Source organism: Falco punctatus, assembly GCF_963210335.1.
Source record: "Falco punctatus genome assembly, chromosome: 1".
Lineage (NCBI taxonomy): Eukaryota > Metazoa > Chordata > Aves > Falconiformes > Falconidae > Falco > Falco punctatus.
In genome coordinates, this window is record NC_137580.1 from 73,319,780 (window position 1) to 73,343,065 (window position 23,286).

A 23,286-nucleotide genomic window follows, 5' to 3' on the forward strand; every position below is an offset into this window, starting at 1 on the left:
CATTAATAGCTACTATCAGCCTGCAAAAAGGGAGGTTTCTTATCAACGAGTGCCAAAACATCTACATGCCAAAAGCTACTCCATACATATTCACCACAAAAAATTATGCAAGTTTCTTTACAGAACTTTAAATGCAAAGTGGTTATACCTATCTACAGCAGGGATGCCAACAGGTTTGATCAATATTTACTTTATGGAATGATGCTATTTGCTGAAACAGCACAAACCAGATCACCAAGAAACGTTCTGAGTAACAGAGGGCACTGTTCCTCTCCTCAGTGAGCCTATGGTACCATGAAGAGTACAGCCACAGTACATGCAATAGCTGGCAACGCGCACTCAATAGTCTTAGGAACCAGCAGAAAAGCAAAGAGTGAGAAAAAAAATCCCTGCAAGGTTTCTCACTATAATTCTTTATTACAAATTCTATAACCCCATGTGTTACAGCTGTATTTTTCCCACTCCTTCCCCTTTTGACTGTAGCAGAACTGTTAAGCAGAGAAATCAAGCTGCTGCATGAAACCAGGTCCAGCGAAGCACCGTTTGCTAGGCTGGCTGGGTAAGAAATTCCATAATCTCTTTTGTAACCTAACCCAGAGATTTGGTGAAGAAGAACAAACCCAAACACCAGCAAATCTTGCCTCACAAAATTCACAGCTCTCCTCCAGGAAGTATTATTGCTTCTGAGCAGTATTATTTTTGCATTTATGAAAAACTCTGTGTTTTCTTCATTTTCTTCTGCCTGAGGAGAGCATTTGGTTAAATTTCAACACAAAGAAAGTCACACCATCCTCCATTCAGCCTCCAGTTATTTACTGTAGAATTCCCTTTCGCTACCCTAAGTGGTGTTCAAGGATGTCTAATGGGATGCTGGGAGCCAGCCTCATGACAGCACTGCAGGACCACGTGTAAGATCTGTAAAATACCAACCTGAATGCACCAGGATCATTACATAGTTCCTATTTATTAACAGAGGTCAACGTAATCATTCCTTTACAGGTAACCCATGATTTCCTTTTTAAGATCTCCCTAAGTCATAGTTCCAACATATACGTAAACAACACTGCTCCTATAAGAACCACAGAACAGGCGGTTTGGCAAGGTGATCCATAGGCTATAACTTTCACTGATGTTCACAAGAACTGAAAGGTACCCAGCGCTTCACAAGAACTGAAAGGTACCCAGCGCTTCACAAGAACTGAAAGGTACCCAGCGCTTCACAAGAACTGAAAGGTACCCAGCGCTTCACAAGAACTGAAAGGTACCCAGCGCTTCACAAGAACTGAAAGGTACCCAGCGCTTCACAAGAACTGAAAGGTACCCAGCGCTTCACATGCCTGTTCACTTGCTTTCGAAGGAGTGGTTGGTGGCAAGCAGCGGTAACTGGGATACAAACCTACAAACACTAAAGAACAAAGCAGGTAATTCCACTTAGAATTGCCAAGGAGAAAAAAAAACAGAAAAACCTCAGATGGCAAGATTTGAATTTGATGGGATTTTCTGACAGAACACACCAAATTCATGATGCCGCTGTCATTGACCAAATCAGGTAATTCCACTTATGTTACAATGCGCAGAGAGAAAAACCAGTACTTACGTAATGAGCTTTTGGCTTTTTTGTGACTTGCTCATTTCTGGTTTTGTCATTTGTGGGAGAACCTTTTCGTTTCCTTTTCTGAGAGGCAGCTTTAAAAAGAATCAAGGCAGAAAAGAAGAATTAATTACTCTCATTAAATTCACCCAAAACAGCAGGATTATTCAGACTGATCCTATAGTGGCTACTTTTTAACCACACAAGATGTTTACTAGTCTCCGTAATAATTTCTTGTTATAGTCCACAGATACATTTAAACTTCCATCAAAACAGCTGCTTGAAAGTACATGTTTATTTACCTTCACTTTCTTTAGCAGTCCGGCAATTAATCAATTACCTCTCACATATAACAACTGAAATAGCTTTTTTTTTTTAATTGACAACTGTTTTACACACAAATTGCATAAATGTGTATCTCTTGGTTTTATTCAAGCTGACTGCTTTTGGAAAGCTGGTATTTAATCAAGGCTGAACTGCAATTGTGAGTTGGAATATGTACATCACTGCCAATCTGCAAGCACTGATGACTGATTTCTGGCTCAGGTGCACATCAGAGACGTTACCACCAAACAGTTGTCAACATTTAATCCAAATATCTGAAAGAAAACTATGCACATTAGAGTTGGCAGTAACAAAATACCAGTGATAACCATATTACTTATGAATAGTTCATATTAGCCAGAACTTTCTGAGTATCTTTGGGCCCTGGTGATTATTAGATTAAGACTTGCCCAGTCAGGTGCATTTTCTGACTGCCACTGTGCACACCTCATGAAGGCAAGAACACATTACCACTATTTCTCCACACAAGCTTTGCTTGAAGCAGCAGCTGTTACAAGACCAAATTATTACAAAAACTCCTAGACCATGATCTGAAATAGTCCTGCAAGTTAAATCCTTTTTGGAAGAGTAACTGCCTGCAGAACTTTTGCAGAACTCTGTTTTGTAGTGATACTTTTGAGCAATTTGCATGAGAAGATTTTTTCTTTTCTTTCAACCTTTTCTAAAGCTTGGGCCACATGATGTTTCAAGGTCCCTTCCAACCTGGGCTGTTCTATAATTCTGTGTCTGATATCAGCATCTCTGGCCAGCTTCCCCTCCCAGACTGCCCAAGGACCCCAGTGAACAAGCACACACAGAGTACACTTGTTTTCCAATCCAAAAGACTGCCTGGGTGATCAAAACAGTTTTAGTTGTGGAAAATTGAAGTAGCCACATCTTCTCACAAAAAAATTCATTTTGTGTTGAAATACTTTCAAATAAATTTTCTACTAGATTCATTCGCTCTTTCTGACATCAGAGATATGGCATATATTTTTTTAAAAAATAAATCACTAAAATATCCCAAAGGTAGAAAAGCAAAGCATCAGTAATTCCCCCTTAAATGAAGGATCTGGCAATAATTACCAGAAAACACTGATAAGACTTTTTCAAAGTCTATGTATTTGTATATATAGGTATAAATATATACCAGAAGCACAGTTCAAAGCATCCAGAGAACGTGCCAAGAGAAAGGAGGTAGCCCTTCTTCACCATTCAGACCTTGACCTTTCTGCCCAAGAACTTCATTTAAACAATATTGCCAGGAAAAGCCATGCTACTAGCTTAAGTCTGAGAACTGTGCAATTTTTTTTTTGACACCAAAGCTAAGGGTTGTTAGGTTGGGTAAATCACTAGAAGTCATGGAGGCTTCATGCTATTACTGCTTAAGCTCAATTAAAACTGCATTCAGTTTTACCTATTCAGGATAGGTAATGCTGAATACAGTGACCCTGCAAACCTCTTTGCCCTTAAAAAATACACGGGCTCCATATAAGAGTACTTGAAAGATTTCCCCGCTTTGAAGTCGTGTGCTGAGCACTCAACAGTCTTTGAAGAAAGCCCAATCGTGAACAATTTTAGAGGCAATTAAACTGTAGGAAAGGATCTGGATAACCACGGTCTCAGGAACATATCAACATAGAATTATTCAGAAATCAACCTGTGGTCTCCTGAAACCCACCACATCTGCAAATGAAAAAAAAAAATTCCAGCTGTCTGAAGACATCCACTTTACAGGTACACTTCATCATTCACTCCTGTACTAAGGAAGCATACAGCTAAGGGGATGAAGAAACTATTACTGCTAGACAGGAACCATCCTTGGAGTGGAGGCAGGGCACATCAAGCCTTCCAGAAGAATCGTTCTCTCCATAAATTTTACGATTAATGACAATGAGAAAAGCAGCTCCAGGGTTTCAAAATTTAGACAGGCACATTTAATTACTGCTACTGTTACTTGCTGCTATCACTACAAAAAAAAAAAATTACTGTGACTTCCCTGGCTGTTACAACAGAAACGGTCATTTCTGTCTGTTCGAAAAGCAGTGAACATCAGCCAGGTTTCCATGGGCTTCAGCTCAGAAGCACCCTCACAATTTCATGGTTTTCAAGATGCACAGAAAACAACACCAGAAACCAATTACAAGCAGCAGGTATTACTATAACTTACTGTAACTTCACATCTTTCATTCATACACATATTTTCAGTGAGTCACATCTGATCTTCATACCTATAAGTCATCTGCAATGCTTCTTGTTTTAATTGTATACAATTTGATTTAAGCCATAAATAAGTTTTTCATCATTCTAAAAGGACAGAAAAATTTGAGGACGACTCAGCCACACTTTTTTGGTAAAGCCATGCTTCACAACACCGTATCTTGTCCCTGACCTCTCACAGAGTCAACACAGGTAAGCAGATGTTCAGTAATGTTTCCATTTTTAAAAAATGTGTCCAAAATGAGGTGATTTATACCATCATTTTCAGGCATGCCTACTCCTAACTAAATATTTTAAACAACAGCTGTGATTAGTGAGAATTTTGCTTCCAAGAAGATTCTTCTGTGGGCTTGTACTGAAAGGATGTGAAACAGCATCCTTGGATCAACACAAATGGCCAAGAGGCAGGGCCTACATACCAGAAGTTCAAACATTGAACTGCAACAAAGTTTAAGGATGTGTATTAGCTTCAATTGGTTTAAAAGGGAACAAGACTGACAAGTAGTGTGTTCCTCACAAAATAGATTTATTTTCTTATTGCCAGCATCCAAGAAGTGTTATCTATAGAATCTGATCATGCATATAGTGATAACCTCAAAATGTTGGTCTGGTTGGGTTAAAAAAAACCAAACCTAACAAACAAAAGCAATACTTCATTAAATTAGCCCAATGTTTCAAAGCTTTCTGATGATTTTTAAAGATCTTTGGAGTTGTACATAAAAAATAGAAGATGAAAATACAATTACGACAACAGGGGGAACCAAATCAGCAAAAAATCTTCCTACTTTAGAAGGGGAGTAAAACTGTTCTCCCTCAGCACATAAGCTTCTTGGACCTACCACTTCCAAATCCATAGCATGTAGGATGAAAAGACACATGAGCCACTTGGAAAAAGTTATTTATGGTCACTTTTGAATGCTTTAATTGTTCTATCATGCCCAAACCATGAAGATGTCTCAGGAAAACCATGGACAACTGAACTGCAGAGGGAGACTGCTGAAACAGATCAGCTTTTTATGACTACATTAATATTCATATCAAACTTCCCCATTTCCCCCACCAATCCCAATAAATCAGTTAAAAAGGTAAGAGACTTAACTCTGGACTTAGGTGATGTCAAGAAATAAACCCAAAGCCCAAGTATGACCCTGCTACACACTTACCACTTTCTATGGACTTCCACATCATGCGTTGGGTCTTTTGATTTGGTTTGGGTTCTTTGTTGTTGGGGTTTTTTTGGAGCATAACAGCATGAGACTACATAAATTCAGATGCAGAACAAAACCCCCTAAATACATTCTGAGGGCTCGAAGGCATGGTTTGAGAGATGCTTTGCTAAAGAACGGTGAGGATCTATCCAATGCCTAAGACTAACAGTTCTTAGTCAGAATTACAAGCATACAATGACAATTGATGTCAAGCTGAAGAGAAAATTGTGATAAGCCTCAACACAAAAAACATCCAGTTATAAGTGGCTACACACTTCAGTATATTTTTTTCATACCAGCAGATTTCTCACCTACAACATTGAAAATTACTGTGGCTAACCCATTACTATTTGCCTCAACTTCTGGCCAAAGAAGGAACCAGCAAGAACAGAAATCACTTAAGGACCCACATGTAAAACAATCCTGAGCTTCACAGAACAAATTCCGCTTTTTTTGTTCTATTTTTGGATTTTGATACGCATCCTACTTTTATATTTCCCTTTCCAAAGCCTGTAATTTCAGTTTTGTGTTATTACAATAAAAAAAATAACTTCAGCATATGCTTTACCACTTTTTAAATACATCCCAACCATTTTTTCACTGAATTAGCAACAGCTTCTTAAGTTTGTGGGTGTTTTTTTCTTTTGCTAAACGTACCTTCGTCACTGCACTTCAAACCAGCAGCTATTGCTTCATCCATTGTGCGTGCCGATTCTATCAACTGGGAAAAAAAAAAAAGTCAAATAAGTGGTGAGATTTAATAGTGTTGGACAGAGAAGGACAATGACAGATCAGCATGACTGAAATACCCTTTAAAAGACACCAAAAAAATACATGTATTATAAGATCCAACACCAAAATTAACAGGTACCAAATTAGCTAGACTGATCACATGAGCTGTATTTGGAAACACTTTAAAAGTCTCCACAAACACACCGTGCAAGTTTACTTAAAAGCGCTTTTTTTTCCCCCCCAACCGAACTATTTAATGTTACTATCACAAAAACAGATTTCTTAACTCACAAAATGTCTGTATACTGTTGTGTCATACTGGTCGATTCCCTGAAAGTACACGCACGCAATTTAAAATATGCATCAAAGTTCATCTATACTTCCCTGCAGTCCTAGATTCTTTCTCCATCCAGGTATAATCTCAAACTAGGTAATTTTTACAAATTAATTGGATGTTGAGACTTTTAGAATGCTTTTCGCAAGTAACATAACTGCAGTAGAAGCAAATGGCCTAAAGGTTAAAAGAAGCACAAACACACAAAAAAAAAAAAAAAAGTTTGAAGAATCCCAATTCCCAAGCTTTTGTCCACATTTGTAAACATCTTACAATTTTGCTATAGCCACATAATTTCCTTTTCAAAAGGCTCATGAGTTTCCCTTAATAGCCCTCAACAGTTGCATAGGGTTTTTCAGGACAGACTGTTCCAGATCCTTCATGAAGGAATAATACATTTGCCTAATATTCCTCCGTCTTCCTTCAAAAATATCATGGATACATAACTGCAGACAAAAATTTGCATAGCCTCCATGTACTACAAAGCTCTGCTGACACAGGAGTTACCTCACACTCTCCTGAGAATAAATACTGTCAGCACTACATACCACTGAGTAGTTAAAAGCACCACTGAAATCACAAAGCAGCAGTCAAGACACATCACAAGTCATTTCTAGCTAGTTTCTAAGCTACAATGAACTCTTTGGTTTAAATAATTTTTATGTAGCCAAAAATTAAAACTTCCTAAATACCGGACATCTACAATACAGATTTTATTACAATGTTCAGGAGAAAAATTCTCAAACTGCTATTTGCAACCCCTCCTTTCTTCCTAAAGTAGAAAGTCTAAACATAAAGCTTGATGCACTGGGAAAAAACACACTCAACAAGGAGCACCAATAAGACTTCTGTATTTGTTTAAGTTTCCTGGTTGTTGACACGGTGTTAACAGATTAATTTAAACTCATTTAGCTTTGCAAACTAAACCTAGTGAAAACCTAGTTACATATCAGCACTGAAAAATAACCTCACTAAAAATATGGTAACTGTAATTTGTACTGTACATTAGACGATAGCTAACAGTATCTCAGGTCCACACATCAGTATAATCAGAATAAATTAGAGTAAGTTCAAACCTACTCCTTTTTGCCTCACTGGAAGTACTATAGGCTTTGCCTATTACATTTCATAAGCACAAGGGTGCAACGTTTCATCTACTGGAGAAGACCACAATGATTTCACTCATTCTGCATTTAATCAGTTAGCTGCACTCCAACAAGGGCAGTCATCAACCAAGACAGCTATAACTAAGATTAAACATCACAACTGAAAAAAAAATAAAATTTTCTATACACTAGAATGCACTGTTGCTGAGCTGATCTAAAGGTTTTTATATATCCACACATATAAAAAGCATGTGCATATTCATTTTTATATATACGTAAGTACCTGTGTATGTATGCAGGTGTATATGGAAACATTACACGGCTGTAGCTCTCCTAAAATAGATTACTTTGAAATATCCCTTTTGGTAAGAATTAAGGCTTGTATTGGGTTTGTGTGGCAAGGTTTAGGTAGCAAGGGGGTGCTACACGAGTGGCTTCTGGGGGAAGTTGCTAGAAGCTTCCCCTATGTCAGATGGAGCCAACGCCAGCCGGCTCCAAGCCAGACCCACCGCTGGCCAAGGCTGAGCCCATCAGGAACAGTGGTAGCGCCTCTGGGATAATGTATTTAAGTAGGGGCAGGGGGTGTATGCAAATGGCACAGGACACTGCAGCAGGAGAGGAGTGAGGATTTGTGAGAGCAACATCTCTGCAGACACCCAGGTCAGGGAGCAAGGAGGGGCAGGGGGTGCTCCAGGCACCAGAGCAGAGATCTGGCGGCCCGTGGTGAAGACCACAGTGAGGCAGGCTGTGCCCCTGCAGCCCATGGAGGACCTCATGCCAGAGCAGGGGGATGCCCAAAGGAGGCTGTGACCCCGTGGGAAGCCCAGGCTGCAGCAGGCTCCTGGCAGGACCTGTGGAGAGCAGAGCCCACGCTAGAGCAGGTTTGCTGGCAGGACTTGAGACCCCACAGGGGACCCACCCTGGAGCAGCCTGCTCCTGAAGGACTACACCCTGTAGGAGGGACCTCCACAGCGGAGCTGGGGAAGAGCATGAGGAGCCTCCCCCTGAGGAGGAAGGAGCGGCAGAGATGTGTGATGAACTGACCACAAGCCCCACTCCCTGTCCCCCTGTGACACTGGAGGGGAGGAGGTAGAGAATTTGGGAGTGAAGTTAAGCCCAGGAAGAAGGGGCGGTGGGAGGAAGGCATTTTAAGATTTAAGTTTTATTTCTCCTTATCCTACTCTGATTTAATTGGCAATAAATTATTTTTTTCCCAAGCTGTGTCTGTTTTGCCAGCGATAGTAATTGACAAGTGATCTCCCCCTGTCCTTATCTCAACCCACAAACATTCTGTTATATTTTCTCCCCCCTATCCAGCTGAGGAGGGAAGTGATAGAGCAGCTTTGGTGGGCACCTGGCATCCAGCTAGGGTCAACCCACCCCAAGGCTGTTCCTCTAATTAAAGCCAGAGGTTTAGGAATACTGTCTACAGAAATGTAAAGAACAGAGCATTATTACTTTTAGTAATTCGTGATCACTTCTTTGGGGAAAGAGTTCCTTCAGTGTTTGCAGCTTTGTGCCTCTGATGTCTTCCTCTACACCCTTCTTCAGAACTGGCAGCTGATCCCCACCATTTACATATGTCAACTGGGGTAGTTCATCTTCAGGCTGTTCGTCATCCTCAGACTGTTCAGAGCTATCATGTATGGGAGAGGAGAAAAAGAATTAGAATTTATTTTTGCTTATCAACGTTTTACTCTACTGGAACATTACTGTAAACCAAAACCAACAGAATCATACAAAATATGTTAAGATACATTCAGTATTACTGAATTAATTTGTACCCAAAGGGACACCTCCTATTCAGGAAAAAATAAAGCATACATGATTCAGTACAGTCTTCTGTTCGCGTGAACACATTTCAACTTCGTAAAGGAAAGAAGAAAAGATGGACAAGGGAAATACCACAATTTACCCTGGTATTGTGCTATAAAAGATTACTTGCAAATTTAGCAACAGCCATCTTCATACATTTCATCATTTCAGCTACCCAAATTACAGATGATCTCAAGTTTATCTGTCTTGCTAATATATTTATTTGCCCAACAGATAAACAGACATGGATAAGTTCCTTGTAAAAGCTTTCCAGGTGCAGTATCAACTCTGTCCCAGTTCTCAGCTAACTAAGAAAGAAAATTCAAATACCCTTGTGCAGAGTCTTAAACATCTTAAGACAGGAAGAACCTTTCTGAAAAAGACAAAGTCCTGAATTTACTGGAGGATTAATTGTTAGAGCTAACCTGCAGGAAAACCAGTCCCCATATATTTTTCATAATTCAGTTGCACAGACAAGACTGAACGTAAGCACACGTCTCCCATCCTACTGCCCTCCATACACACATAAAAACCTCCTTTCCTGAATAAAAATTAAACAAACTCTATGGAGTTTGCCATTTCATAGGGACTTCGCCACCAGAATGGTTTGCCTGCAGGTCTCTTTACACAGGTAACAGATACAGGTAAAAGACTAAAAATAAACCCCGTTTTCCTCACTGTATCTTTATATACAATTCTGAAAAAAGTAGTACATGCCACCTACATAAGATACACAGTATTTTGAGACTACTGTGTATCAAAAAAATCCGTTTCTCCCTATCCCGTTGTAAAGGCACATACAGCTACATGGACTGTCTGGCTGTGCCTGAGAATTCAAAAAAATCCTCAAAACAGAAAATAACCCAAATTCCTCTTCAGTCCACCAAGCCATCTAGTTGTAAGCTTCAGAAGGTGAATCCATCATCCACTTAAAAAAATAAAAAGGCTTCATGAAATGGCATATTAAAATTCTATTAGCATATTTCAGATCTTTTTGCCTTGATAAGGAAAAAGGTTTCACTACAAACTGCATTTAAAGAAGGCAATCAATCCAAATGGAAATGGTAACACTGCAATTACCCTATACTTTATCAGGGATTAACATCTAGATACTTGTCAACAAAGTCTGAGCTGCACAGACCATATATCTCGTCCTCTCTGTACAAACACATTCTTATCAAGCAAGAAGAAACACTCATTTAACCACTAAACGAGCATGACGCTGACCCACAAAACCTCATGTCAGAGTTCTGCTTTTTTTCCGCAAAAGGAAACAGTGACAGGACAGGGACAGTGACTGTGGCAGTGAAGCTTGCAGCACACTTCCTTTTAGGAAAGGCATGCTTTCTGTTCTCAACTTTCTGATCTGTCCCTCGTTCAGGATAAGGGGGCCTGGGATACCCTGCAAGAAAAAAAAATAAATCACAAAACCTTGAAACATTGGGTAACACATGCACTAAAATGCACAGTGCAGAGACACTCGACTGACTCTGTGCAAAGCTAGGCTGAACTCAACACCTGCCAGAGCTGCTCAGCCTGGCCAGATCTAAGCTAACTCTTGCCATGCTCTCAATCGTTTCTTAGCTCAACCAGAACACCACTTGTAAGACAGCTTATAGTGGGTTCAGTACACATCAGCTAGCACCTGAGCCAACACAGTGTGCCCAAGTGTCAGGCACTGGCGTGCCCGGTGCGTAAGAGACCAGTGGCTACACAGGAATAACGAAGAGTACAAGAGGACGTAGCTTATGCTCATCAGCAGTCCCACTAGAAGCCACTCTGCCCGTCTCTCACTCCTAGTAATCAGAATACAGTACAGAAATAGCAAACTGTGGTTCTGCAAGTTGGGTCCTGCATGGCTTATTAGCGTCAGCTCCACATGGGACAAAACAGCTTGTACTGCTTCCAAACGGGGTTGGTCCCAGAAGTGTAACTGTGTTTATACAGCACTCCACACAAGCCAATTCAATGCATGCAACCAGCTCGCCGTCTCTCTATCCTTGCACAACCTACAACTTAAAACTATAGATAGAAACAGGAGTCCACACTGCTAACTACAGGTTTTTTATTTGTTTCTTTCTCACCACATATCTGCCTAAACTTTGGAGAAGATGCATTAAAAAAAAATAAAGCATTTCAGATAATAGCAGCAGGGAAAATATTTATTTCATTTCTGCTGATAAGCTCCATTAACTCCATGCTCTATGTAAGGATTGAAAATCTGACAAGAGACTACACTTATTAAGGTTGCTATTCCCATAAAAGTTTTTCCACAGATCAGTTGAGCCAGACTATCAAAAAAACAGGTTAAGCCATCTTGCTTTGCTTAGCACAAGAACACTTAAAGGGACACAGACAATTACCACATCTCAGTCACACAGACATATAACTAGCAGGGGTTTCTTTAAACCATTCCAACTAGTTGCAGGACATATCTGTCTACATCTCTTCTCTCCTGCACTCTCAATGCTGCCTTTTTAGCACCCACACAAGTGACTCCTGCACGCTCTTCCCTCCCAGCTTATGCAAAAATATCAATTTCCAATTAAGTAAAAAAAGTTTCCACAAAGCACAGCAAACACATCATACAACTAATACTTAACTTTAGCTTGGGAACTCTTATGCTATATACTGAAACTCAACTTGCTTTCCTATCCACCACGGTTTCATTAAAAAACCCAAAAAAACCAACAAGCTACAATCAACTCCAATACAGTTTTAAACTAATAAAGCAAGTATTTTATGGTTAAGCTTTCAAATGCCATTAAAAGCATTTCAGTAGGGCCAATACACAGATGTATAATGAACATCACATAACCAACATCACGGAACCTGTCCCTCATGTCTTCTCTAAGAAAATGGCTTAAGAGCTGGATTCTTCTTCCCTGAAAATCCAGGCAAGTTTAGTTAGGGGCAGGTAAACCTCAAACCAGTACACTGGAACCTAGCCTCTGATTTTCAATTCAGTATTTCGATTTAGAACATCACATCAGGTTACTTAAACATTACAGAAAACTGGCTTAAAGCTTACATTACAACGGCATCTCTCCTTGGAGCTCTGTTTTCTTTCACAGCACTGAAATTTCTCGGTTCTTCATCTTCGCTATCTGAAGACACGTCTAGGAACTGTACCCCTCTTCGATGCTTGAAATAAGATTGTTTCCTTGTCCATTTGGCTTCAGGAGTTTCTGGGACGGCAGAGTACCCTGTGCAAGCCATTTCAATAGGAGAAAAGATAGACAATGACTTACAACTTATGACTTCCAATATTTATCTGTACTTAAGAGCATGAGACAGCTGATTTCTTCCTTATACACAGCGACCATTTAAACAGAACTCACACCCTTATGTATGGAAAATTCCTTTAAGCTGTATTCCTTAAAGTGGGAACTTACCTGGCAAAATATCCTCACCCGTCTTACATCAAAAAAATTGTATACAAGGAATTTAAGAGATCATGTATTTTTTGTTAGTAATAAATACATTTTTATTTTTGAAAAAATGATAATCAGCAAAATCCTCTGACCGACTTCCAGGCTGCTCAGGACATGGATAGAAATGTCCTGGTATATCCAATGGCTGATTTCTGATCTGCTGGTCTTCACAGCTTTTCAAAAATGGAACATCACTGTTATACTGCAGAAAATCAGGAAGCTACACCAAGGAACTTAACAGGTTATACCTCTTACAGAGATATAATCTGTTTAGCCAGTCTTTTCCACATTATGATCTAGATCATTCTTAACAAGGAAACACAGCATATGGAAGGATACTTTGTGTTACATACGAAGCATCAGGATATACAGAACCTATAGTTAGGATTTATCACTGTGAAGACATCTCAGGAATCATATAATACCTTCAATGACATTCTCAAAATGGGCCCACCACACACACGTTAGCATGTATTAACTTTACAGTTCTGAACGTGCTTCTAAGACAACCAAAAACATAAGCAGCCACTCTATTCATATAATTCCTGAATCAGTCATGAATAACACGACCAAGTGCCCCCGCTGTCAGCTACACGTGAAACCAGCTCCACGTACATATCCAGATGGGTAAAGCATGACCACACAGGGAAATCTACACAAAACCTGACATACAAAGTGGGTCTTGAACCTGAAGCCGAGAGAGGATTAGAACACTGTAAAACAAAATCAAAAAGCCTACACTAATAAAATTTTCCCTGTTGCCCTCTTTCAGCACAGTACCAAGTGAAGCTAAGACACAGTATGCTCTAAGTGCATATATTGTGTATTTGAAAGTGGTTTTAACTAAAACTCTGATGCTCCCATATAAGCCTGGGCAAGGTAAAACACATGGTTGCCTGCAGAGGCAAGAATTGTTCTGCTATCATCTTTAGAAAATCCCAAGGAAAACAAATCACAGCAATTTTTAGTTGATACATATGGACTTGAACGTGCAGCTTCTAGCTTTTCTACCTTTAAACCTGCATTAAACAGAACTGAATACTTGGATGCAATTGCCACCTCTTAAGTGTACTGTTTCATGTCAGTGATTGAAGAAAAGCACTCAAGGCGTTTTGCAAAAGGTATGAGCCAAGAACTGTACGCAGCCTGACCTAGTGCAACAGTCCCACACATTCAAGACTCTCATTCCTTTCTACCGCTTTACCATTTTTACAGGCAGTGCTGGAAAGAAAGAATAGTTGGTAAGCCAAGTAGTTTTGTTTAAGATCAGACAAATTATGGACCCTGGAGGCATACGACTGAAGAGAGAAAGAAGAATGTGTGGAACAGAAAACACGACAGCTGCAGAGAGCATTTTCTGTAAGAAAGTAATCTTGCAGAAAATAAACTCAAAATAACTTACTGTGGCAACATCTGGTGGAGACAAAAAGAAATCCTAAAAGTACAGGCAAATTGCTGACATAGGAAACTACCTGGTGATACTGGCTTTGAAAGGGAAAGGTACCCAATAAACTACAAAAATATAGTACTCAATGTTACATAGTGCACTACTGAAAAGGAAGAAAAGAACATGAAAATGGAGCTTAGCACTGATAACAGGTATGGGAGTGAGCATAATCTAAACTTCTTTAACAGCCATGAGGAATAAGGGTTCAATGACAATTCAAAAAAGCAACCATTGAAGCCTTACATCTTCAGATCACCTCAGCTACACATTGAAAAAATCCTACCAAAAATATGAAATAACTTCTAACCAGGTATTAGCCCATCCGTTTGGAAACAGAGGAGCAAGAAGAACAGCTATCGTCATCTCAGCTTTCAATACACACAAGATCACAGCCTGTGAGAGAGTCCGTTACAAAAAAGGAGAATTGTCTTGTTTCAGTACCCTGTTTCAGCAGAGAAACCCATGTTTAATTTCCACCTACAAACCTTTGTAACTTGCCATTTCCATATTTCTTACTTACCAGGTAAAATAAGGGGTTTGCCTTTCTTCATGCCAAAGAATTTGCTTCCCAGATGACTGGCAAGCTTTACCTCCGACCCGCTGCTGCTGCCACCCAGGCCCACGCTCACCTCTGGTCCAGCACCAGGGGCACGCCGGCAGCAGCCGCGTCCCGCTCCCCTCCTGGCTCACCAGGACAAAGGTCCGCCAGCAGCAAACACACACACACACACCCTCCCAGTCGCTGGCCTTAAGACACCCGGTCCACCCGGGAGGGAGCCTCAGTCTCCTCCCTTGCTGTCACCAGAGCACAGGAGCCCCCAGGGCCTGCACCCCACTCTGGCTGCCAGCACAAGCCCCCTTGCACAGGCTCAGACACACACGCCATGATCTCCCCACCCTTTCCCTGGTGGCTGACGCTGGGTCCCCTCATCTTGGGCTGCCCCATACACAAACGGGCGACTGACCCCTTGGCTTCCCAGAGCACCTCACACACTGGCTGGCTGGTGCCCTGGTACCCCCACTCCCTGTGCAGGGGCTGCACGGGGGGTGCCATCACAGACACAGAGACCCTCGCTGGCTGTCACTTCATTTTACACTCGCTTTGGTCCCTCCAGCTGCTGGCACCCCAGACACATGGGCCACTGCAACCCCAGTCCCTCGCTCCAGCTGCTGGCACTCTGACCCCTCCCTGTGCACACGGAACAGATCCCCGTCACCCAGGGAAGAAGTTAAATGAGGATTTTAATGAGAAGACAGGACTGACGATGGTCATCACAAACCAAGCATGGCCAGACAAGCATGCTGACCTGTCTATGGGTAACTGACCCCTGTTACCCCCTTATCTCTCTATTTTCCCCACACTTGCTCCTCTTCAAGCCACCCTGATTCCTCTCTCACCTTCGGCTCCTCTTCTTGAGCATTCATCACAAGTTTTGTACAAGCCTAAAAAGCTCTTATTTTGCATCTCATAGCGAGTTCCATACCCCCAAAGGCAGCAACCCTCCTCACCCTGAACGGTGCTCCCAACAGCCTTGCTGCTGGCTCATGGAGATGGGCACCAGCCTCAGCCCTCAGCTCGTAGGGCTGGTGGCCCTCCTGTGACAGCCCTGGGAGAAGCCAGGGCAGGGGTCATTCCTCCGATCAGGTTACTCGGGCTCCTCCACCCACCACCACACCTCTGTGCAAAGACAAGCCGTTTACCCATGACACGACAACACAAACCCTACCTGCATGACTGGTATTGAAGAAACTGGACGTTTCCACTGTTGATGGCATCTGATTTACATTTTATAAAAATGGGCGAGAACACACAACGAGAGAACAGGTAGAAGAGATTTGAGAAAAAATAGCTATGGTTTATTAAGATTCTCAGTGAATAAAAAAACCAGTAATACACTCTGAACTGGGGTGGTGCATGGCTGAAAAAAAAATAAAAATCTCTACATTTTATTTCCTAGAAGACAGAGCTCTGAATCATGAATAAGAAAATAAGACCAAAACAATTTAACAGGGAATGTGCAGGAGAGTCAGCTACAGAACTCCCAAAGAGTTGAGTATTAATAATACAACTGTCAGTATAAGTCCTCATATAAAAGGATTCTACATCCTCCTAATGCAAATACAGCATCACAAGCATCCTCTCCCCTCTAGCGCATCAATTCCTTCTCCAATCTCTTGCGGCTATAGTCCAAACACTGGTGGTGCTTTCTCAGCTGCTAACTCTGGAACCGTAACTTTGGCAGGAAAGAAAATTAGTTCCTTCTGTCTCTTCTCATTAATGCAGAAACTTGCTGAGTCAAGTTACTACGGAGCGTAACACCAGTTTTCAACGATGATTTACCAGCACGCACTAGAGACACAGAAGAGGCTAGAATAAATTAATCTAATAACCAAATGCAGAAGTGAGCTACATTGTGTATAATTCCTTCATCTGTGATAAAAGGCCTCAATTTTATATTGAGTCATAAAAATCTAAACCTTTTCTATCACTTTCAAGAGACAATAGAGGATTACAGTAATGATTTTTACAAGAGACAAAAGACTCACTTTGCCAAGTAATCTTGTTATCTTAGTAAGCATGTAATAGTGCTTCCTAATAAACTTAGGAAGGCCTGAAAAGCATTAGTTCTGAAGTAGTAACATACTGTCCCAAGACAGGCCTCACTACAACCAAGACGAACATGCCAGCAGTATAAAGTTCCTCAGCAGGATCTTCTTCTATCTATCCAGGTCTGGAAGATGTGTTGCCCTTGACACAGTTGCTTTGCTTTATCTGAAACTGTTTAAGTTTTAAGATGAATACAAGAGAAACCTCTGGGAATGTATCAAACATTTCAATTAAAATTTAGACCTAAAGATGCAGGCAAATTTATTTCAGCAATTCCTCTCTAACAAAAAAAAAAAAGGCAGAAAAACTCTGAAGGTTATGAAGTTGGGCTAGTCAGGCAAGGACTATCACAACAGGACAGAAAGACAAAATGTATGAAGAGATGTGAATGGAAATATCAAAACAGGTCTGTAAGAAACACAAGAAGTTCACATCTCTACCAAATTAACAGAATCCATCAAGCCAGTTTTCCAGATCTCTGCCTTGTAGGTTAGACCATATTCCAAATATTGCCACCACAAGTAGCGTGACACACAAATGGCAGGCACTCATAACAGCTTTGTTAAGAAGCATCCTTATTGAATTTTAAAAAAGTTTACAAAATAACATCGTTTAAAAAATAATTTTATTCTTTACAATATAAACCTTGAATGAGGTTTACATTTAAATAAAGAGTATTTACTGTTTCACTTGGTGACTTCTCATTTTATATTTAGTTTAAATAGCAATCATTGTCCAGTCTTCATGACAGCTCTTAACTCCTATACCTATGAAATGCTGCATTGTCTGGAAAAAGAATTCTCCCCCTCCTCCACCTATTGTACTGAACAGAATCCCTTATTAAGGCAGGGAGGTGGGAGGGAGTAGAAAACACATATGTAATAAGGAGTCCTCATATTTAGAGCAAATTATAACCTTGCATAGTAGTAACAGATTAAACAGTTATTGCCACAGCATGTTATTATTGAAGGCAGAATTTCCTGATTATAGGCAATTAAAAAGGACTATTAAGGAGTACCTGCAATCATAAGACCAGTGTTTGTCTAACACCAGAAGTAAGAAAACACAGAAGCATCCCTAACTGGAGACATAAACAACAAAAAACCCCACAACAACAGACTTTTTGCTGTCCTACAAAGAGACTCCATGAAAGTAACTGGATCAAACTGTCTATGGTTATATGCAGACACTGTTTAAGTTATGGATGAAGGTACTCAGATGCAACTGTTCTATAATGTTAGCACAAGTATTCTGCTTAGTTTAGTCAGTAAACACACAGCTTCAACTGCTCTTGAAAAGCTTTAAATTTTTTTGTTATGCTTTTTTAAGTCATTCACCAGAGTCTTTTCGGAAGCATGTACCTGTGCAGAGCCACAATGCTTTGCCCTATAATTCTAAATAAAACCTCCTACACAAACTATACATCACACTCCAAGAAAGCCAGCCTCTTCTCTCCCAAATAAAAACCAAACTGAGATACTATTTAGAGACTTAACACCTTTACTAACACTGCACAACATTCAAAAATTAATTTCCACCTAGTTTTGGAAAGCAGTATCAAATGCAGGTTGCTCAAGTCTAAAAGCTAATTAATACTCCATTTTCAAAGCAAAGTCTTTCTCATCTGCTAAAATAATCCTACATATCAGTGTCAGTCTAAGGTGCTTCTCAAAGACACTATTTTAAAATTATGATTACTTCAACATTATCTTCCCATGAATCCTGAGAACAGTTCACTAGGTACTGCAGTCATTACTTTTTTCCAGAAATGCTTTAAGTAGAATTATACTCTACCATGACATATGCAAGAGACATGACCTCTTCACATCATGAAGAAGATGACAACAAATGAGAATAAGAAAAGTGCATGACGTGATACTCTCAACAACATAACCTGGAAGTGCAGTCATTTGGGTTATATATTTGACTAGTACAGACAGTATGAATAAAATCAACCATCAATAACAGGATTATATATATAGTAGTTTAATTTCATCTACAACTTTAATTTCAATTCACTGTTGAAGCTTTGTGAGCATGCTTTTTGAATAGAAATGTAATTTTCAAATTCAAGATCCTACTTCGTATACTTCTAATACAGTTCTGTTTTATTTCTACAGTTGGAATAATCTCATTATCTTACACATCAGGCTATTTACATAAATTTTCAATTAGATTTTTAAAATAAGAAGATAGCTTCACTATTTTCTTAACAGGCTAAGAAAAACCAAGTGTATTATATTTAGTCAGTAACAGTAATTTTTATGGACAATTTTAATATGTCACTCCAACGCATTTTTCCCACTCTTTAGAGAGACGTATTTCAGATATAATTTCCTAACTGCCCCTGTAGGTGGTTTCTACCCCTCAGTTATGTGATGTTCAGAATTACCACCTGCAACTCGGCTGCAAAGTCACTGCAAGCCTGTGTAGTTTTGAACACACACAGGTGCATAGAGATCACCAATTCTTCTGGCCATTATTCTACAGATAGCTTATTAAAAACGTAAGATATGCATGTCCAATACAAACCAACAAGAAGCATTACCCAAGGTGCAGAACAATCTACCAATATTTGTTTGTTCTGGGAAAACAAACCAAAAAAAAATAGCTACAAAGGTAACTGTGTTGCATGATGCAATAGACATCTGACTATTTTTTCCAAGATGAATGAAAATAAAACAATTTTATGTTTTCAGTAAACACATATTTCAGGGGACTCGACAAAACAGAAATTTAAAGAAATCCCTAGGAAATAATACTGAACCATTTGCACTCCTGAAGGGAAAACTCTGATTTTAAGAGTCTTTTTACATAAACAATATGATTGCATGGTAACAAATGAAATGGGACAAAAAACCGCCATCAGCTATTTAACAATATTTTTTGTTTGTGTAAGTGAAAAAGAATACTCTCCTCGTTTCCCTAGTTTCAAGTACCAATATTTTGTGAATCCACTGTGTTTGTCTTCAGAAGAAGTATGAATAACTGTTGTCCTCACATGACTTATGGAGCATCAGGGCAAGTTATTTTTAGTTATCTTGATGTAAACTGCTTCTTGTACAAAAGAACTCTATACTTTTGACTTACGTATTCAGCAGCAGAGAATGCACACAGTGCCATAAGCTGGTCATCTCTGCACCTTTTCCATGATAATTCAAGAAAAAAAAAAAAAATAGCCATCCATTCCATTTGACCCAAAGCAAGAAAACTTCTGTCTTCCTGTGGCTAATTAGGAAATAAGAGCGACAGGCATCTGCTAATGAAAGCCAATTTTGTCTTTTACATTGAAGTGCCTCATATTCTGCAGACAAAATCTGAGTGATTTTCAGTTAACATCTATAAATGTAGAAAGTGTTATTTGATTTTTAAAATAGTTTATCTAGTCCTTTAAATGAATTACACGATGTGTAAATAAGTGAAAAATAAGTCACCAAACCACTCTATCACCTTTAAACAGTATCTGTGAAAGATGAGCATAATGTAAGTGCAATGTACTAGGAATTACATCTCAATTTATAATGTTAATTAGTGTCCCAGTTCTACACCAGCATCTCTGTCCATGGACTCTTATTTACGTTGGCCACTTGCTGCAATTTTGTCTGCACTTCTCTGTTCTACTGGTAGCTACCATCATCTCCCACTAGTTTTCCTCGCAATTACTCAGCCTTCCGTAACAGTTCCTCTTTTAGGCGGCCCTTCATCTTTCCTTTTATCACCTCCTATCTAAACTCATACCTCTAAATGGGGTATTAGGTCCCTTCTCCACCTCAGTCCTACCACTGTACAATATAAGCCAAGGGAGATCAGGATTCTGAAAAACAGGCTCCAAAGTTTGTTGGTCTACCTACATGCTTCCACTGACAAAGTCAAGTCCCCAGGCAGATTAAAGGAACAAATACAATATTAAAAACAAATAAATCAAAGACAAATGAGCCACAAAAAAAAGTAGCACCACGCATTATATGACACCTATGTTCACCGTTCAAGAAGGGTACCTGCATTCAGTAGCTCCTATACCACACAAGACAGTGACTTACCACAAACAGGAAGATGACACCTGTTCCAAATTGCACTTCCTCAGAGTGCCAGATTCTTCATGCAATCCATTACGAAGTACATTTATGCGGAAGCCACAACTGACAGTTGCTTACTGCTTAAGTTCTCCCTGCCACCAAAAACATCCTTTCTGCTAGTGGAGAGGCTACTTAACTTCAGACTGGCAACTCTCAAGCCAAGATTTAGAGGGTGTGTTTGGGTTTTTTTAGACATAAAGCACCAACTGATATTTGCTAATGTAAATGTGAGTGCACTCCAGTCAACCTGCACAAAACTGAAATTCATGGAATAGTAAATATGAATCTACTATAGTATTTATTCGGCTCACCTTTAAAGGTGGAACGCCTCCTTGTACATGAAAGGTTCCCTGTTATCACACAGATAAGGTACTATGATAAACTGCTTTCCACCAGGGAAAAGTATGCAAAACAAATGTCATTAAACCACACCAACTGATACTGTTGCTCCATTACTGACTAAACGCACAAAGTCGTCTGATCTCTCCAATAACACTTGTACCTCGACATTGGTATCAGAAGTTGTATAGAATATCTGGAATTTATAAAAACATCAGCAACAAATAATTTTTGTTCTTTCATTCTTACTCCTTCAGTAACAGAAAAGCCACTGGTGAACGTGACTATGCAGTTGACAACCTTCACAGTTGTTTATTCGTATTGATTGATGAATCCAAACAGAAACAGCACATATTTAGTGTATCAGCCAAACCAACCAAAAACACTTGCAACTTTTTCATGTTTCCATGAAAACCACTAGCTACTGTCAGGAAAGAGAGCAAACACTATTACAAAACTATTAACACAATGACCTTGTGAGAATCAGCAGCAGGTTTCTCAGCTCCTCACAAAACTGGTCCAACTGGAAAGAAACTGTTTTCTTTCTTTTTAGTTTTACCCATGATATTCCACACTCCATTAGCCTAGGACTCTAGTGAAAAAGTTGTCTATGTAGCATTATTTGTCAGGCAACTAAAAGGTATTTTTTTTCTTTGAAAAACCTGAGATACTATATTAGTGTAAAATAGGTATCAGTGAAGATAACTAATACATGGGAAAACATAACATACTTAAAAAACGTAAACTGTAGCTTGCTTACACAACTGAAAAAAAAATATCTCAGCTTTAGCTACCAAGTTTCCAACTTGCCTGTAAATACACAGGTTCAATTGGAGCAAGCACTGTTACAAATAAGGATACTGTTGTGGAAATTGCTGTGAAATACGTGTCCATAAAAAAAGCACATTTGTAAAACAAGCAAAAAGAAAAAAAAAGGCAACAATTATTTTATTTCTAGAAAGTACTTGCACTGTTACTATGCTACATGCAAAACACCTGACTCACCAGTTATCTCTGTCACATCTGAAGCTGGAGTATCTGGCCTGTTGCTATCATCTGTAGATTCATCCTCATCCCCTCCAGGAGCACCACCCGCTGCGGTAGAATCAGCTGCCTGGGCTGCCGAAGGAGACACATTTTCCTGCTCCGCTTTTTCTCTCTTCCTCTCAAAGCGAAAGCGGTCCAAGTTGTACAGACTCATATTCTTAACCTATCGCTCTTGTCTGCAAGGAGACAAGACGGGCTCGAGTGGACAGCTCTGTAGGAAAAGCTACGAAGAGGAGAGAGGCGGAAGGGCTCATCAGACGTACCTTAGAAAAACGCTGAAGTGACCGGCGGGAGCGGCCGGGGGGCCCCACCGACCTGGCGCTCCCGGGGAGGAAACGGGCGCCAGCGATGCCGTCAGGCGGCGCGGAGCCACCCTGCCACCCCTGCCCGCCGCCCTCCTCCCCCCACCACGGCCGGCGCCCCCTGGGCCCCGGCGACGGGCTGCGCACGCACCTGCCGCTCACCGGCGCCGACACCGGCGGGCCGCGGACGGGCAAGGGCGGCAGCGACGGCAGTGGCGGGAGCGACAGCAGCACCGGCCGGGCCGGGCCGGCCCCCGAGGCCCCTGGTCGCTAACGGGAGGCGGCCCGGGCGGCGGGGAGCACAACGCTCCCCGATGGCGACGGCGGCGGTCCGCTCCCTTCGGAACCTATGCGTGCTGGCGTCGGCGCTCCGATATGGCGTCACTGCCCCCCCACCAATCACCTCGCCCGGACGCGGCGCGCCAGCGCGTGCGCTTTCGCGCCTTTTCCCTCGAGACGGTCCGCGTTCGCGGGGCTGTGGCGGCGGCGGGGCCGGCGCTGAGGTGACCGGCGTGTGCAGCTGCCAGCCCCTGGGGCCGCCTGGTGCCGAGCGGTGCGGTGTTCTGCCAGCCTCCCCGAGCTGAAACCTTTGGGCAGGGGACGGCGAAGAGGCCATGGCAAAAGCTGTGGAGCTGCAGAGCGCAGGGTTTAGGGCAGGTCTCAGCCTAGGCTCCTCAGCACACTTCTGGAGCTGTGTCCCTTT

The 23,286-nt window shown here is 40.9% G+C and overlaps 1 protein-coding gene across 2 annotated transcripts in view; it reads right to left on the reverse strand.

The window, feature by feature from the left end:
* SMARCAD1 (SNF2 related chromatin remodeling ATPase with DExD box 1) overlaps window positions 1–22,975 on the reverse strand; it is a 45,914-nt gene extending 22,939 nt beyond the window's left edge. The window contains exons 1-6 of one of the 2 annotated variants that reach the window (XM_080368742.1): window positions 22,735–22,975; window positions 22,240–22,504; window positions 12,362–12,536; window positions 8,974–9,151; window positions 6,001–6,064; window positions 1,598–1,686 (exon numbers count right to left, since the gene is read on the reverse strand). In XM_080368742.1, the coding sequence (XP_080224868.1) occupies window positions 1,598–1,686; window positions 6,001–6,064; window positions 8,974–9,151; window positions 12,362–12,536; window positions 22,240–22,435 (702 nt within the window). In that variant the 5' untranslated portion in view covers window positions 22,436–22,504; window positions 22,735–22,975. Of the gene's footprint in view, window positions 1–1,597; window positions 1,687–6,000; window positions 6,065–8,973; window positions 9,152–12,361; window positions 12,537–22,239; window positions 22,505–22,544; window positions 22,688–22,734 lie in introns of those variants that run through there. The other variant, XM_080368743.1, reaches the window with a different exon arrangement.
* Window positions 22,976–23,286: the final 311 nt, after the last annotated feature.